Here is a 19,337-nt window from a genome sequence, read left to right as displayed (position 1 = left end):
TTTTATGCCAAAAATCATTAGGATGTTAAGTTAAGATCATGTTCCATTAAGATATTTTGTAAATTTCCTAGATTATATATATATAAAAACTTAATAAGCATTGCTAAAAACTTCATTTGGGCAACTTTAAAGATGATTTTCTCAGTATTTAGATTTTTTTTTTGCACCCTCAGATTCCAGATATTCAAATAGTTGTATCTCTGCCAAATATTGTCTGATCCTAATAATCATACATCAATGGAAAGCTTATTTATTCAGCTTTCAGATGATGTATAAATCTCAATTTAAAAAAATTGACACTTAAGACTGGTTTTGTGGCCCAGGGTCACATACGTCCTCTTTCAGTGTGAAATCTTTACTAAGATTTTTGTAGGAATTCCTGTAGGAAGTAAATGTAGGAATCATTTTTACATTGTTAGTAATATTTCAAGATGAACACTCACAGAACTGAAGCAGGTTTACTAGATTATGCATTATACTCTTGTTTATCTTTGTGTTGCATTGCATTACATCTTTTTATCATCAAACTAAGCATTTAAACATCAACTTACTAAGATATATTATTGGGAGATATAGAGTGATGACTGATATTTATATGCATTTTATGTAAGTCGATCTAATTTTTTTGGCCATATAAATATCAGCATCTACACCAAACTGCATATTTTTGAATAAAACTGAAGCATTTTTTCCTTCATATTATCACTGTATCGAACTATATGTGGCACAAAAGCCTGAAAGCTCAAATATAATGCTCAACAATAAACACATATGCAAACCTCCCTCCTGTGTAAAGGTTCTGTTCTTTAAAAAAAAAAAAAACAAAAAAAAAAAAAAAAAAAAAAAAAAAAAAATATATATATATATATATATATATATATATATATATATATATATATATATATATATATATATATATATATATATATTATTCGACTATTATTTCTTATGTCAGGCTTTAAATGCTTAATTGCCCTATGGCATCCTAAAGATGCCTTATTAGTCCAATCAGAAGTGATTTACCCTTTGTTTGATTAGGGCTTCGTTTTCCATGTGCTTGGCAAAAGTTTGAAACCGTTTTCTCTTCTTAAGGTGAACTGTGTGGCGTAACACTTCTCAAATGGAGAAAAAGGTTGGAGCACCTCTCCAATATCAGCCCAGCGGTGCGGCCGACTCTATTAAAACACACACGCCGTCGGACGCAAGCCTCCTCGCAGTAAATTTTATTAAAATTACCTTCATTATAAGACACTCTTCATTATAAAACCAAAAAGTGCTGCTGGTCTCCCAGGGCCTTTGGATTAATAAGGACAGCGATGTATTTTAAGCCGTAAACTCGACTTCTTACTGTCCTTAATCTCCTTTCCACTTCACAGGCCAAATTAACACCTCTCCCCGGCTCTGACGGGACCTCATTAGCTCTCTTCCACTCCGAAAGAGAAAAGAACAGGAAAGAAGAAGAAGAAGAAGAAGAAGGAGGAGGAGGAGGAGAAAGGAGACGACCAATGACAGCCACCAGCTCGGGGATTAACCCTTTCATGCGACCAACACTTCGGGAATCTAGGTCGACGTGTGCTTCTAATCAGCCGCCTGGTTAACGATAATTAGCAGACGCGGCAGGAGGGGAGGAGAGGGAGGGACGCGCAGAAATGAAACAGAGAAAGAAAAGAGAAACCTGTCATGTCGCAAACACTTCAAAGCAGACAACTTCGCTTTTAAAAGTGGCACAATAAGGGTCCAAGAACCACTGGGGACCTCAAGAAAGCGCAACGCTAGAGAAGGGAGGAGAACGAGGGCCGAAGAGACCTAAAACACACACACACACACACACACATGCGCGCGCTTCAGAGGGACCTAGAACACGCAAACACACTCCACCTACATAACGCAACAAACTCGCGTAGTAAACTCTCACGGTTAAACTTCTCCAGCAGTAAGTGGTCCCTGTGAAGTTTACCCATCATGCACCTCTCAGTCAGGGCGGCTCTAGATCTACAAATTATAAAATGCATAGGTCGTTCAAAACTTGGTATTGTAACAATTATGACATACACCAGCAACATTACTGCACAGAAGCCAAAATAAACAACAATTAACCTCTATGTCAGGACCTAAATACCACAAAACAAAAGAAAAAAAATAAAATAAAATCAACTCAAAAAGTTATTAAAAAAAAAAGTATATTAACCATTCAAAAAAAAGCAATGAGGGACTCAAATCACTCATGCTATATTGTGAGTATATTTGTCGTCATGTTGTAAAGCTTCCCTCACCATATAAAGAATGAATACTCATGACTTTCCCAGTTGTTTATGATCACTGGATATGATTTTTTAAAGATTGCATTCATAAAAATTGTGCAAAATATTTAAGAGCGGTTCACAGCTAGAAAAAAATCATGTAATTTAATATACTTAAATATAAAATAATAATTTATATGAGTTCCAATGAGTTTTCCAATTGTGATTAAAGTATAAGATTTTTTAAAAATAACATAAAAAAATACTGCATAATTGCATTATGCTTATGATTTATATTGAAGTGGAATAAATAAATAAATAAAAAGCTAACTTTTTTTTTTTTTTTTTGAGAAATTCCTTGATTTTTTTAACCATGGGAACCCTGATTCTATTTATTAATTCCCTTTTGCTACGACTATATTCACCATACAGCACAGCAACAAGTCTTATTGCTTAAATGTAAAAGCCTGTTTGCAACTCATTTTACTTTCATAATCAGACACAAGACAAAAAAGTAAATTAAGGCCAGGACATTATCCACTGAGAATAGATCATGAAAACATGTATAACATATCTAAGCCTATGGTACCTATTGACTTCCATAATACTTGTTCTCCAAACTAATGCAGTCAATGGCTACCGTTAACCTTTTGATTACCAACATTCTTCAAAATATCTTCTTTTATGTTCAACAGAAGAAAGAAACTCATGCAGGCTTGGAATAACTTGAGGGTGAGTAAATGATGGTTCATTTTTGGGTTAACTATCCTTTTAATATCAGGCCTAAGACACTTTTTCATGAAAATGCCATTGCATTGCTGCACAACACAACATCATGTGGCCAGCTGGACTCTGCCACAGCAGCGAATCACTCCCGATGAGACGGGAAACATGCATTATCATTCAGTATGCTGGAGCTTTCTGGACCACAGACGAGGATTGCAAATATGATTTATGATCTGCTGTTTAATGGCTCGAGCACTGGCTTTGAGAGGAGATCAGATGACTTTCTCGACAGGAGCATGTCAGGGAAGGATCGGCGAGTGCACCATTACAACAGCATGACAGAGAGAGAGTGAGAGAGGCGTCCTGTACTCCTGCGTCTTAATGGAGGAGAGATGCTACTTAAGTCTGACGGGAAAATAATACCAGTCAATAGAGTGAAGGCCAGTGGAGGGAGAACAGATACGGATGACGTGATGCCCAGAGAGTTTTGATCCCTGGGAAAGGCAGCAAACGGCTAAATAAGACGAATAGAAACAATGACGGATGCCTAAATGCAATCAACTGATTTGGATGTTATTTCATGCATTAATATATAAATATCTCCAGCAGGGACAGACATGAGAGCTGCACTGTTTTTGAGGTGGATATGATGTTATCTGCATTAAACGGGGAGCGTTGACTGACCTGAGCTTGGAAACTCTTGAGGACGGGCGAAACCATCTCCAACACCTCCTAAACACAGAGAACAAAACTGTTGTGCATCATGTTCAAAGGACAGTTTTGGGGAAAAATCTTTTTTTATTGCCATAAAAAAAAAAGAATAATAATAAAATTCACAATGCAAAAGATTCTAATCTTCATAAAATAGTTCATATTTTATTTATGCAAAATCTATTTAAATATAAATTTGCTCTTGATTTTGGATTGAATTTTTTTTTCTTTGAGTCAAATGGCATTTCACGGTTACAAAAAATGCAATTCCCTATACTTCTACTCCGAACATTTGGTGCATCTAATATATAAGCTGCAAAAGTTAATGAAAAATTTATTAGACGAAAAAAAAAAAAAAAAAAGAATTAGTTGAAAAAAAAAAACGAAATACAAAAACTAAACTGAATTGGCTAAACTAAAATAAGATTAATATATATATTGTAATTTTTACAAAATAATAAAATGATATGATAAAATATAAAATAATATATAAAAATTTAATCTAATTCAAAATATTAAAAAAACATTGGTGTACAGCTTTAGTTGTCTGTGTATCAAATTATTTCAACAAGATAAACATTAAAAAAAATTAACTTTGAACAACATTCATGTTAACAATGAGACTAGTATGACAGAGACACTCTTTGTCACTATAAACGTGTATACAGTATTTCAAGAAAAAAACTCACATTGATTTACATTGGTAACAAATAACCAGAAGTTCGTCCACCTAAAACAGTACTTATACTACTAAAAGTGATGATAATTCAGCTCAAATAACATTAAATTGGTATAAAAATTCTAGTTCTTTAACAAATGTACGAGTTCTGGTTTTAATCCACTGTTTTCCTCCATAGACTTTCACTGTATATGCATTAGCACTGTGAATGCCCCCCCCAAAAAAAGAATGTCTGTGGTAATCAACAGTACGTCTCATTCAGTATGTTGTTAATAAATACTGTATCGAACCGAGGACCTTTGGCTGAAGACAATAACAACTTCTCCATTAACACAAATAACTCATCTGATTCTGCTGTCAATCCATTACTTATGCTTTGTTTAGGATCAATTACGCCCCATTCTTTAACGATACGGCTAGCATGAGCTCCAGACGTTTGCTAATCTTGTAAAGTCTGATTGTCACTGATGACATTTGTGTCAAGTGGAGAGCAAACGAGGAGTTGGGCTTCTGAGTCGAGAGGTCTGATCGCGTCGAAGCTTCAAACGCAGCCTCGGAAAAAAGGAAGGCCGCTAACGAGGAAAAATGTAAAATGTCAAAGCGTGTATAATGAGAGATGCGTGACAAGCATTCCTCGCGCGTCACCTTTACCTGAAGAGCAGCTCTGGATTAGAGTGATGGGAATTTAAACAGAGAGGGACTTGAACTTAAAGAGGTTCAGCGCTGGATTTTCCTCCACGGGAACGAGCGGCTCATTTCCTGAGAGGGTTTTTAGCTGAAGGTTCTGGAAGATTAAAAGCTGATGTCTGGATGTGACGAGTAACGTCAGTAAACGGCAGATACTCTGTATTACACTATTAGTGCTGATACTGGAGGGAGGAATATTAGCTAGCAATGGCTCATATCCGAAGAGGAGAAGTGAGGGGTGGGAACAAAAATTAATTTTTACTGTATCTTTTTACAGTTTTTATCGTTTTTACGGGATCTGTTTCTGAAACTCTTCATTGCTGGCTTTTCAAAAAATATATAGATTTTAAATTATCTGTGCATTTAAGAAAAAAAAAAATGTGACGCGCAAGAGTTTGGGGTTATTATGTTCCTGAAAGATTTATGCTCTCCTATGCTACATTTAGTTGATCAAAAATACAGTAAAATCAGTAATAATGTGAAATGTAAAAAACTGGTTTCTATGTGAATATATTGTAAACTGTTATTTATTTTTGTGATGCACAGCTGAATTTTCAGCATCATTCCTCTTCAGTGTCACATGATCTTCAGAAATCATGAAAATATGCTGGTTTGTTACTTAAGAAAAATGTATTGTTATTATCAAATGTTGAAAATAAAAAAAAGATTGAATGGATTGTTTTTATAAATTATGTTATAAAGTAACAAAAAAATGCATGTAAATGTCAAAAATGTAAATATGGAAATAAGTGTATTTGCACAACATTCAAAAAAAGTGCCGAAATCAGCTGATCAGTTTTATCACGATGTCATTTTCCAGCCATTCCAGAACACTTAGTCACATGGTGCTTACGGATCACCTGATTGGCTCACAAAGATTTGAAATATGAGAAGGGGAGGAGTTCAGACAAGAGAATAAAAAGAAAAAAATAGTGAAAGAGCAAACAAAACAGAAGCTCGTATGAAAAAAATGATGCTAAAAACTTGAACCCAAACTCGGTTTCCGTCACAGGTAAGGTCAGGAAAACTTTAAAAGGGTCTATCAGCATGAACCTGCCTTCCCACTCACCTCTGGGACATTTTTCTTGAATTCCCGGCTCAGCTCCACCAGGTGCTTATGGGAGTCCTCGCTCTCCTCCTGTCGGCCCGCTAGCTGTGCCGCCACTGAATTCAGCTCCCTCTACAGAGACAAAGAGAACAAGAGAGAGAGAGAGAGAGACATGCTTTAGAGAGGCCTGCCAACACTCATATACACAGCTTAGTACACACATAAATAAATATACGCTGCTGAATATTAACCGTGTAATCCGTCATGATCTGATAGAAGGAGACTGCTTACTGTAAGCTCAGCCCCATTAATAATTAAACTAAAATAAATCCAATGCCTTCAGTAGCAGAAGGCCTTTTAGATAATCAGAATCCAAAATAATCAATACCTCTGCAACGGTCATGGGAGAGAGAGAGAGAGAGAGAGAGAGAGAGAGAGAGAAACAGGAGGAGGAGGGAGAGAATGGCACATGCACAGGAACTCTGAATATTCACCAGTATCCATCTATTCAACTCAAGAGAGATCGGCACGAACAAAATCAATATAAAAAATAGTGCTGCTTTTTTTTTTTTTTTCATGTACCATCACACTGACATGGTTTCACAGACATTGTGGCGTTATAGTAATACCATTTTATGGATGGATGGATAGATAGGATCATGTGACTCTGAAGACTGGAGGAATGATGCTGAAAATACAGCTGTGCATCACAGGAATAAATTACAGTTACGATATATTCACATAGAAAACTGTCATTTTAAGTTGTAATAACATTTTACGATATTACTGAATTTTTTATCAAATATATATGCATAGTGAGTTTTGGGGTGCAAAGTCAGAGGTTTTTGTGTGAATTTGTTTTGGTCCTTAATTGAAACTAGTACACAAGCCCCTACAGAATTCATTCAAACAACAATTATTCCAAGTCATGTTTTACATCTCACACTAGTTATTAAACATATCTGTCCTCACAGTCTCTCACCGTCAGCTCTTTGTGTTGAAAATGAGCGAGATGGCTTTTCTTTTCTTATTACTGTACCAAATTCATACATGACATGAAATTAAATTGACTATGTTTTAATTAATCTGTACTCTCACTTAAAGGCAATTTAGAACATTATCTAATGGGAGAAGAAGAATTCCTGAGGACAAAAGCTGTAACGCAGCCCCAGATTTACGGCACAAATTCTTGGATGTTTCTCAAACTCTTGATTTTCTTCACTGGAGTCTGAAAGCGTGATGAGGATCTGCATGGCCAGTTCATGTGTTTAGGTGTAATATATATATATAAGGCATTTACAGAGCTGTTAATCCATGATTGCTTAGGTTTGATGGACTGTGATGGTTGGATTTAAGCAGACTACAGGCTGTTAATCTATCTGACTGACGTATGAACGAGAACCTCGATGTGAAGAGAACTGAAACACTGATGCTATCAACCCAATAACACAGCACAGGTTTCCTTCCTTTAGTTGACTTGGTAGTGTGCATTAAAGGGTCTTATATCTACAAATGCAGGTGTGCTGAATGACATGACCTGAATTCTGAATAAATATGTAGGACTGTGTGTTTGGAATTAAACATTTCATTTATTTTTGTCCCGTTATTGATCTTCTGCTTCCATTCTCAGTGATTTCTCACTTGAATCTCGCAGGATTTTATGTATAATGTTTGTTCAGTGAGTTACAAACACTCAACAGGAGTAAAAACATATACTGCCAGTATAATGTTTTAGAAAGATGTATTTTTTGCTCATCTAGGATATATTCATTAGATCAAAAATACAGTAAAAACAGTAATAATGTGAAATGCTTTTATAATAAAAATAACCTTTTCAATTTGAATATAACTTATTGCAGTGGTCAAAGCTGTATTTTCAGCATCATTACTCCAGTCACATGATCTTCAGAAATCAGTTATTATTATTGCTGCTCAATTATTAATAATAACTAATGATTACTGCTTAACATCTTTGGTGGAAACAGAATTTATTTGAAATAGAAATCTCATATTATAAATATACGTAATATTATAAATAAGTAAAAATATTATAAATGTCTTTCTGTCACTTTTGATCAGATAATCAAAGTGTTAATTAAAATAATTAGAATAAAATTATTCATTTTTAGGATAGGATTCTTTTTTTTCATTTGTTCTTTTGCCCTTTCATTCATTTTTTCTTTCACTCTTTATTTAATTCGCAAACTTAAATTTACTCTTTTTCTTTCTTTCTTTCTTTCTCTCTTTCTTTCTTTCACTCATCTATTTTATCTTTCTTTTCCTTTCTTTCATTCACCCAACAATTTTCTTTCTTTCTTTCTTTCTTTCTCTTTCTTTCTTTCTTTCTCTTTCTTTCTTTCTTTCTTTCTTTCTTTCTCTCATCTATTTTATCTTTCTTTTCCTTTCTTTCATTCACCCAACAATTTTCTTTCTTTCTTTCTTTCTTTCACTCATCTATTTGATCTTTCTTTTCCATTCTTTCATTCACCCAACAATTTTCTTTCTTTCTTTCTTTCTTTCTTTCTTTCTTTCTTTCTTTCTTTCTTTCTTTCTCTTTCTTTCTTTTCCTTTCTTTCATTCACCCATCAATTTTCTTTCTTTCGCTCTAATTTGCAAACAAAAATCATTTTCTTTCATCAGTTCTTTCTTTTGCTCTTTCTTTCATTCACCCATCAATTTGCTCTTTCTTTCTTTCTTTCTTTCTCTCTTTCTTTCTTTATCTTTCTTTCTTTCACTCTTTAATTCGCAAAAAAATCACTTTCTTTTTTCTTTCATTCTTTCATCTGTTCTGTCTTTTGCTCTTTTTTCATTCACCAATCAATTTGCTCTTTCTTTCTTTCGCTCTTTCTTTTATTGGCTCATCAGTTCTTTCTTTCTTAGACTTCCTTTCCTGGCAAAAATGTCTGATCCCTCAGAAAAAGTACTAATACACCAAAAAGTGGCTGATTTCCTCAACATCTGCAGCACAAACAGTGAAGATGAAAGCTTCTGATTAATGATTTGAACAAATCTCAAACTCTTAAGAATCAAGAACAGCAGCACTGAAGAAACACGGCTAATTGCCGGAGCACAAACTTCACCGCTAAGAAGCATTTACAGAAACTTGTGCTTCAGTTTTGGCAGCACTAGGAGTATATGAAGGAAACCTTTTTTTATTAATAGTTTTGACATCTGACACATCACAAACAGCATCTTTGCTCTCTGCATCGTCTACAGAGACGAGACATCAGCAGGAGCTGGAAATAAACCTGCTCGCTCTCACCTTTCAAGAACTAACTGCAGCGTGCTTCACTTCTCTTGTTTTTTTTTTTTTTAATGTTTGTTCATTTGTGCTCAGACAGCCATCAGACCCACCTGATGCTATCGCTCTTCCTCATTTCTCTGCTACCCATGATGCACTGAGGCTCTGAGATGCCTGTTAATGCAAGCGTGCTCAGCAGGTGATGATCCACGTTAGTCAAAGTCATTCTGAGCAGGAAAATTACAGTACACATGAGACGCATGAACTGCCGTCTGACACGAGCCATCTAAATAGCTCTGGGTTACGCTCGGAAAACAATCACGATAAACAACTTAGTCCTTACAGCTTTAAAATCTGCTCCTTTCCCCCTTTTCAGTTTATATATATATACACACACACACACACACACACACATATATATATATATATATATATATATATATGATTTGTACAGCTCAAAAGAAGAAGAATTTGACTTTTGGTGTTTTGTAAAAGAAAAAGTCATACAGGTTTGTAAGGACATGAGGCTGAGTAAATGATGACAGAAATTACATTTTTGGATGAACTATGGCTTTAAATCAGATCCTAGTTCCAGGAAAGCCACAAAGAAATGTCACTATTGAACAGTATTGAAGAAAAGCCACACTCGTGTGTAAAAAGAAGACAACTTCAGTCAAACGTTCAATGTTTAAAGGGTTTGGAAAAAGGCAATCGGGCCTGTATTTTCAGGATGCGGTGGGCAGCTGGGTCAATATTGAGCCCCTGTCATTAGGCCTGTGCCAGTCAAACATCCATCTGTAATTGATGAGTTTCCCTCTGGGAAGCTCTGCCGATGTCACAGGGGGCGGAGCTAAGCAAAACCAGCCTGCTGAGGCCAGCATCTCTCAGACAACCCAGTGAGGAAAACTGATTGGCTGAGGCGTTTCCGTTCACGTGCAGTCGTCCAGCTCCGTAGAGAAGCAACGTTCTTAACAGTTGAACTTGACATTGAATCAAACATGTCTACGAGTGACCGAGATATATAAAAGCACCAAAAAGACAACAAAAGATAACAAGGGGTTAACTGAACCAGATCTGAGAGCTTGTCGTCTGTAAGAACCAAACAAGCAATGAAGGGCCATAAATGAAATTGTGTACTGTAAATACACAGACTGTTAGAACACGGAGATATAACCTTCAGATTCACTATAGAGCTCGAAAAAATCTTTACCATCGATTAGCACAGAATCTATGGCACGTCTCGCTGATGACAGCAGGGAAGAGAGGAAGTTGACATGTGAGGAAAACAAGAGAGTTCTCAACCAGTGAGCCAGAGTGTTTGGACCAGCAGAAAAATTAACTGCAAAAAAGTAGGTGGTTATGGGAAAAAAAGAGGGGGGGGGGGTGCAGATGGAGGTATTATTTTTCTTTTTGTATCCCATCTAATTGCAATCATAGGCAGATGTCTGTGCGTGTGACAGCATCAGCAGAATTGCTGCTGAGAGCACAGAATCTTTGTCTAAAAATAATCAGACGTTCTGGGCTCGGCTGTTTGTTATAATGGTAATCGATGCTGCAGGCTTTGAATTCCATCAATTTATAGATCCACTCTGTTCTGCCTGGTGATTGTGCTGCCTCTAAACCCCTGCTGCACACACACACACACACACACACACATATACACACACACGCTTAATCATAAAAAAATAAAACACAAAAGGTTCACGCAAACAGGGACCATTACCTATGCATGTAGATATGCAACCCTGCATGCATATTATACAACCAAATCATATCTAAAGTACATTGACACACAGAGAAACACAAACATATACATCAGTGGAGAAATCTACACAAGTACATACAAAAATCTACAAGGCCATTATCTATGCATGCAGATATATATGCATGCATGTCTGTTATACAAAACATATCATCATGATCATTACCTAGGCATGCAGATATGCAACCCTGCATGCATGTTATACAATAAAATATGTACTTAACTATTACCTATGTATGCACATATGCAACCCTGCATTGGGAATGTAAATCAATGCTATCTACAGAACTATTATCTGAGCATGCAGATATGCATCCCTGCATGCACTTTATACAAAAAAGGACATCCATATGACCATTATCTATGCATGCAGATATACAACTCTACATACATAATATACAAAAAATGTATCTATATCTTTACCCAAGTATGCACATAAGCAAACCAGCATGCATATTATAGAAATGATATAAAATAACAGTGCTCTAGTTGCATGCACATATGCAACCCAGCATGCATGTTATATAAAAATGAAACAATTACCTATTTATGCAGATGTGTAAAAAAAGAAAATGATATCTACACAACACAGAAATAGAGACATCAGTGTAGAAAGAAAAGCTACAATCATGCACCATGCATTCAACACACGCGCACACACACACACACACACAATGGCTGCAGCGAGGGACAGCAGAAGGGCTAGTCTATGATTTAGATAAGTGCAGTCTCTTTTCATATGTTTTCTTATCTCCTCGGTTTGTGTGTTGTGCAGAAGATTTGTCCTTAGCTGTTTCAGATTAGTGCCGCTTCTCAGACGCCACATTCGAGAGGAAAGATCGATCAATGAATCAAATCAACACAATCAATACGGCCCATCGCTGGAGTCTAGTCGGGCCCCCGCGTTAATACTGGCACCAACCCCACCCCCTCAAACCCCCCGACATGGACAAAAACAACAGCACTTCTCTCTGCTTCTTTTTGTTGTTGTTGTTTGGGAGAGATCCAGGATAGGGCCGTTTCTGGCGGGTGTCCATGGCAGAGATGGAAGATGAGCCGTTATCTGCCCTGACTTGGACTGGAGAGAGGAAAGTGGCCCGCTGGACGCGCTCAGAGCTGCCATGCCCCTCAGCTCCCCTGGTTTCATTTGTTTAGCCGTAGGAGAGGAAAATCACAAATGGGATCTTTTTAATATCTCAATTGTTTCTCCTAGGAAGAATTGAGATAAAGCAGTGAGCAGTAATCTCACACGCAGTGAGTTTGGAAGTGACATCAGAAACAGTGCTCCGATTTGACACAAGAAAAGTCAGCGATTTTTTAAAGGGATAGTTCTGTCATTTTCTCACCCTCAAGTTGCAACAGATCAGAATGTTTCTTTCTTCTGTTGAGCACAAAAGGAAATATTTTTAAGAATGTCTGAAACCAAACAGCTGCCGGTAGCCATTGACTTCTTTAGTATGGAGAAAAAAAATTCAATGGCTACCGGTAACGGCTTCATTACCCACATTCTTTAAAATCATCTTCTTCTGTGTTCAACAGAAGAAAGAAACTCATACACCTTGAGGGAGAGTAAATGATGATACAATTTTCATTTTCAGGTCAACTATACCTTAAATATATCTTCAAACATTTCTCATCAAATGATTAGCGCTTAGCTTAGTTCTGCATTAAGTCTCAAGTTATGAAAACTCAACTACTGTGCAATGAAATTGATTAATCAAGAGTTGTGCATATTACTAAGTCCACCAAATCAAAAGTTATATCTCAATTAAACTGACTGTAAAATGTGATATTGGTTGCACAATGCACAACACATACTTGAACATCACAGAGTTTAAATCTTTTGTGGCGACGTGTGAGTTTAGCGGTCACTGTCTCTGAATATCACATCTTAACACCTTTCTAAACCTGCCAGCAGAGGCTGAGAAATGATTGTGAATAATTAATCCCAAACCGTCAGCTGGCTCTCCGCAGAAGAGCGCGAGCGTTACAATGATCGGGGAAGGTGTGACTCACGTCGTCTGGATTTAGTTGTCACGCTGCACTTCATTTAGGAGTTTCAGCACCTAGCATACCGCAATCCGTCAACACCTTGTCTACAGCACACGTACTGTTCGAAACCGCTTCAGTTGTCAGGAAAAGCGCAGTTCGGGGTTTGTGCTCTGTTAGCAAGGACACGTTTGAAAAGAAGAAGTACAGGCAGTTGTGTCGCTTCGGAATAAAAGCCCTCAAGCATCTATCTGAACGTTTAAGCCAAAGTTGCGCCTCAGCAGGGGACTGAAAATATTGACTCGTTATAAAGACACTTTTGAGACTCCTGGTCATGTAAAGGATTGAAAAACGGTCCACCTACTGCTCATAGTAAGAGATGCATTTGAGCAAATTATTTTTTACAGGAAACCAGGCAGAAATGCAGAACACATTGGTATAATTATTTTTCTGAATACATTTATCTGAACACTCTTAAAAAGTCCCTATAAGTTGTATTTTAGTACATTTTAAAAGGTACCACTTGAGTGACCGCTTTCGTACCTTTTCTCCGAGAGTGAACTTGCACTAGGTCAAGTAGAAGATCACATTCATTTCCTTTGACTTATTTTGTGGATTTCTCTTAAAAAAACTTAATGCACTCCTGTTGATAGCATGCAAACATACTTCTGTATATATGTGTGTGTGTTGTAGGTGTGTACATACTATTGATTACTCTATTTCTACTGAATCCCTAGTATTGGTGCATTATGTATTTTATACATATTAGAGTAACCACGCCATTAGTTTAGCACCATGATAACTTAAAAATACATCGTCTGATCCAGTTTTATGCAAACTAGAAAGCACTGTCCATTTTTAGTAAACGCAACAACAACAAAACAAAATCATGTATTGCACACCAAAAAGACATCACTGAAATGTTTAAATCCAAGCAGAATTTCACTAAGTACTTTTTACCGCCTTCAGCTCCAGCGGTGCCCTGTACTCCAGCGGCTTACTTACAGTTGTCTCTACATATTAAGGATGAAGTGTGTCATTTTTCTGGATGTTAAAAATACAGATTATGCTTAACTGCAGAGAAAAGTCTAAGTAATTCCTAGGTTGATTCGGCCAAAAAATGACTCTTTCAAAACAGTAGGAAAAGTGTGAAAAACACCTGTCTGATAACAATTACTTTTGCAATTTTGCAGACATTACACACTTAGGAAAATGTATTCTACACACAAGTCTTCTGCAAACACCCTTACCTTCGCTTAGGTTTCATTTCTTATATATGCTATATTTTCTCATCTTAAGTCAGTACTTTAAATCAAACAGGCATTTATCCTTTCTATTCAGCACTTTCTTTGTCCTTCTGTCGCTCAAAGCAGTTAATTCTTCAACATTCACGATTTAAAGTCACTTACAAATTAGCGCAGCAAACCGCTCTGTGCAAACTACGTCTAAATGAACGTCCAAATGAGTCCACATTATTTATCATCATCATAATGGCTCATTGTTCTTTTCACACTCCACTCTGTGGTTACAATCAGACTAGCCATTATCTCACACAGCCGACCGACATTGCGGTCGTGCATTTACTGGCATGAAATAATAAAAAAAGAAAAACACTGGCCTGGATGACCCTGTGCAGATTTCACAGAACAACTGATGTTTTCTGCTGTTTGTTTGTTTATTCTGACACGCCGTGGTTTATTAAGAAAGAGCCAAGAACAAAAGACTGATGAAAAATCACTGTGGCTAAAAAAAAGTGGGAAGTGTCTCAGTAAAATTTATTGTAGAGTAAATATAACGGTGTTAAAAAGAGCAATATAAATGGGGGCCAGTGACTTGACAATCCATAACAAATGGCACCAAATCAGTCGAAGCAGAAGTTTACCTCCACACAGTCTCTACGACACACACACACAAAACGAGCAACACTGGCCCACTTTCCAGAAGAAATCGACGGAGGTGGGGGTGAAAAATGGCAAGCAGCGGATAACACGGATAAGCTGCCATTGTTTATTCTCTCTTAAGAAATGTCAATCTGTTTGTTTCTCAGGTGTGCTCCTTTTTCCTGTTGTTCGTGCTGTTTCTCTTCCTCCCGCCGCTCCCCTGTCGATTGCAAGGGGAGATCAAAGCCGAGCTGCTGGAAGAACGTGAATATTTCAGGTGAGCTGAGCGGCTGCGTTTCAAGCCACCTGTGTGACACCGAACCGGGTCCAACCCCTCGCAATTACCCGATCTCCGGAGGGCCCCTGAGAGCCCGGCGACACCAGCTAGGGCCACCTGTCAGAGCCCAAATCTCTTTTATTCCTACCCAACGCTCGCACATATTCCTCATCGGAGACAGAAATAAATGTATCTAGAGCGCAGAGATTGGGAATGTGGCCCGCGTCAGCAAGGTACAGCTAAAACGAGGATGAAAAGGGAACTTGCCAGGTTGCAGAACTTCGGGAACATCGCAAGAACACAAATATCTCTTGAGCAACCCCATCAAACTTATTCCACATCAAGTAGTAGTTTAAAGAGTTTTTAATATTCTTGTGAATTATGTGTGCAACAAAAGCTCTGTTAAAAAACCCTGGGTGCTGCCTATTTAGATCATATTTAAACAGGCAGCACCTTAGGTTTTGTGAAAAATAAAATAAATAAATAAATATGGCATTGTGGGATTCGTTGAGAGAAATTAGTACAAATGTATATTATATACAGTATTTAATGTATATAGTAAACTACATATTAATTTGTATTATACACTTAATTTATATATATATATATATATATATATATATATATATATATATATATATATATATATAGATATGTGTGTGTGTGTGCACACTATATATATATATATATATATATATATATATATATATATATACAGATGCACAATATACATGTATATATATATATATATATATATATATATATATATATATATATATATATATATATATGTATATGTGTGTGTGTGTGTGTGTGTGCGCGCATGTGTGTGTGTGTGTGTATATATATATATATATATATATATATATATAATTAAAACAAACTTTTGGAATAATTTTTGGAATTATATAGCCTATAAAACATACATAATCCATAAAATATACTGCATACTAAATTAATTACACATCAACTAAATTACTCAATATTGGTGTATTATGTATTTTTTATGCTTATTTGAGTTCATGCCATTAGTGTAACAACGTGTGTTGAGTGCAAGAGTCACTGTCTATGCCAGAAAAGTCCCTTATGAGGTTACATTTCAGTTAGGATACTCCCTTAAAAGGCAGCTGCCTATGTAGTAGTCAGTAGGCAGCACACTAGATTTTGGAACAGAGCTAAAAGAATGTTCGCACAAAGAGCTGCCAAATGTCCAAGCATGGATCTAACACTGTATAGGCTGTGTGTGTGTGTGTGTGTGTGTGTGTGTAAAAGCATTTCAATGCTTGAGCAGTCATCTCTTTTCCCACAGCCAATAAAAACTCCTCCTTTGAGTCCACACCAATCTAAGCAGCACTATTCAGCAGCCGTCCGTGAGTTTGAAAAGAGAGCCTGTGTGCGACTGTATGATGAGCTGAAGGTGTAGGGGACGACGCAGAGCGTTTTCAGCCGCGGCGTCCCAAACGGCAGTAAAGCCCTTGCAGCAAATTCAGTACATTCCTCTGTGTCAGAGCGGCTGACACACATTAGCCGTTTACATGGGAGGAAACACAATCTATTTGATGCTAGACTGCCCACATGTCTAAAGCCTTCCCTTCAAACTGCAGCGCTTCACACGTTTGACTCTCATCTCATATTCTGAGCAGGTACGCCGGGAAACACACTCCATACACTCGGAAATTACTGTTTGAAGTCAAAGCTGAGAGTAAACATGGTACATTCGCTTAGATTTACTCTGGTGTGTCAGTTTTTCTAGGTTCTTGTAATGTATGCATGCAAATAGCTTTAAAACTAAATTAAAAGACATGAACAACAAAATGATGGAAATTAATTCTAAATAAATATAATTATAATGATAAAAAAATAACAAAAAACAGCAATAATGGTAAATTTAAGAGTAGCAAATCGTTGGTTCCTGTAATTTATGTATGCAAATATCAGGAAAATGCAAAAAATAATTGTAAAATAAATAAATAAAATTAAAAAATAGTAATAATAAATAATGAGAAATGAAAATAATAATTAAAAGATATATTTTTTTTTAGATTCTGTAATTTCAATGCAAATAATAATAATGAATAATGAATAATATAAATTTAAAAAAATAATAATAATAATTATGATGATTATGGACCCGGTACCGGGTCCAAAACCACGTAAAAAATGTATACTTCATTTGCAAAGCCTTCTTTATTATCAGCCCATATGTGATATCATTTGAAAGCTTAGAGTTACTTCTCTATAAAGAATACAATAAGTAAAATGAAGCTTAGAAATGTAATTATCCCACACACAAATCTCCACCTAATGATTACAAAGCAATTTTCTGAACATCTGAGAATTCTTTCAGATGCATCACATTCCTACTCTATTTATGTGTGCTCGCACTGGTGAGAAATCCACAGAAGAGCAACAGAAGTGCACCTGAGATAAAGGATGCTCTTTGTCAAACACACGGAGGCTGATCAGTGGGAGACAACAGGTCAGATTATACTCCACTCCAGAACTCTGAGCTACTCAAAGCTGTGAAATTCGACACCTCTGGGAGAGAGAGTGGATCCGGGTCAGCGCTGAGCTGGTTTGAGAGTGGGTTTTGTAGTTTTCTTTAACTGTTTTGAAGGCGATAATGCGCTCTGGAAGCCTAATGCATTAGCTGCATGTATTAACGGATACTTGAATGCAAAATCAAAAACTAAAGTTGATGAAGAATGTTCAGCGACACTGGAAAGAGGTGAGCGCTTTTGCTCCATTTTTGATATTATCATTATTGAAACGCGAAAGCGAAGCTAATAATCTGATAAACCACATACTGACAGTAATGAACAGTACAGGATGCGTTCAGTAAATATATATTGATATTATTACAGTGCTATGTTTATAAACAACAATTTATAGTCTTGTGTTACCTGAAAGGAAAAAACTTATTTTTTTATATTTGGTATAATTCGTTTATGCCATTTTCTATTACCGCTACTAAGACAAACATGAAAATTAAACATAATTTATTCAATAATCAAGAAAAGTGCTTTGGCACATAGTAAAATAGGATTCTGGGGCAATATGTTTTATAAAACCTGTTTTTTGTAAGAGATACTCACAAAGACACTTTTAGATGCAAAAAAAAAAAAAAAAGATAATTTTACTCCCTTTGGTTATAATTCAATAACTTCTGTTTAGAAACTGTTATTTGAAAGTTTTTTTTTTTTTTCTTGCACATCTTGGTATCTAGTGGAATCAAACAAAGAGAGCTGGCCCTAACAGAACAGGATTTTTTTATTCATTTCCTCCTTTGTGTAAGGTAAACATTTGAATTAGGGTAGGTCAAATTTCAACGAACATTCCAAAAAAAAAAAAAAAAAAAACGCCCCTGAGTTTAGGGGTTCATAAAAAAAATAACAATAACAATGATATAGATGATGATTTATATTTTTTCATAACAAAAAAGTAGGTAATTTATGCATGCAAATATCAGGCAAATGAAAAAGTAATGGAAAAAATGAATTGGAGGATAAATAAAATGATTTTAATGATAAATAAAAAAAAATGATAAAGATAATGATAAAACAATGAAATTCCTGTAAATTACACATATAAATGTCAGGCAAATTAAATAATAATAATATTAATAATAATAATAAAACAATGATAACTAAAAATAAACAAAATCTAATAATAAACAAAATTATTATAATGACACATAATGAAAAACAATAAACAATGGTAAAAGCTAATTATTAATTAAAAAGAATTAGATAAATAATGAAATAATGATAAATAATGATAAACAAAATTATTATAATAAAGAAACAGTAAACAATGATAGATAATGATAAACGAAAAAATAAAAAAGATTTCTAAAATGAAAAAGATAACGATAAATAAAAACAAAATTTCTAAAATGATACACAATCATAAATAATAAATAATATAATGTATACTCTGAAATCACAGTTTGTAGTAAAAGTAAATATGGCAGGTGTTTAGATTTACTCTGGGATGTCTATTTTTGTATGTTCCCGTGATTTATACACACAGATTTCAGGAAAGTCAAGTAAATAGTACATATAAATAAATCATTTTTCAGAAGCGGAGAAGACTGT

At 35.7% G+C, this 19,337-nt stretch overlaps 1 protein-coding gene across 2 annotated transcripts in view; it reads right to left on the bottom strand.

Annotated features, from left to right (window-relative positions):
* LOC128019021 (homeobox protein cut-like 2) overlaps nucleotides 1-19,337 on the bottom strand; it is a 146,915-nt gene that overhangs the window by 83,419 nt on the left and 44,159 nt on the right. For both annotated transcript variants that reach the window (XM_052604960.1, XM_052604961.1), the window contains exons 2-3: nucleotides 6,113-6,223; nucleotides 3,651-3,698 (exon numbers count right to left, since the gene is read on the bottom strand). In XM_052604960.1, the coding sequence (XP_052460920.1) occupies nucleotides 3,651-3,698; nucleotides 6,113-6,223 (159 nt within the window). The remainder of the gene's footprint in view (nucleotides 1-3,650; nucleotides 3,699-6,112; nucleotides 6,224-19,337) is intronic.

This window comes from Carassius gibelio, chromosome A8 (assembly GCF_023724105.1).
Source record: "Carassius gibelio isolate Cgi1373 ecotype wild population from Czech Republic chromosome A8, carGib1.2-hapl.c, whole genome shotgun sequence".
Taxonomy (NCBI): domain Eukaryota; kingdom Metazoa; phylum Chordata; class Actinopteri; order Cypriniformes; family Cyprinidae; genus Carassius; species Carassius gibelio.
The sequence above is the reverse complement of the archived record's forward strand: the minus strand, read 5'-3'. Positions and strand labels throughout refer to the sequence as shown.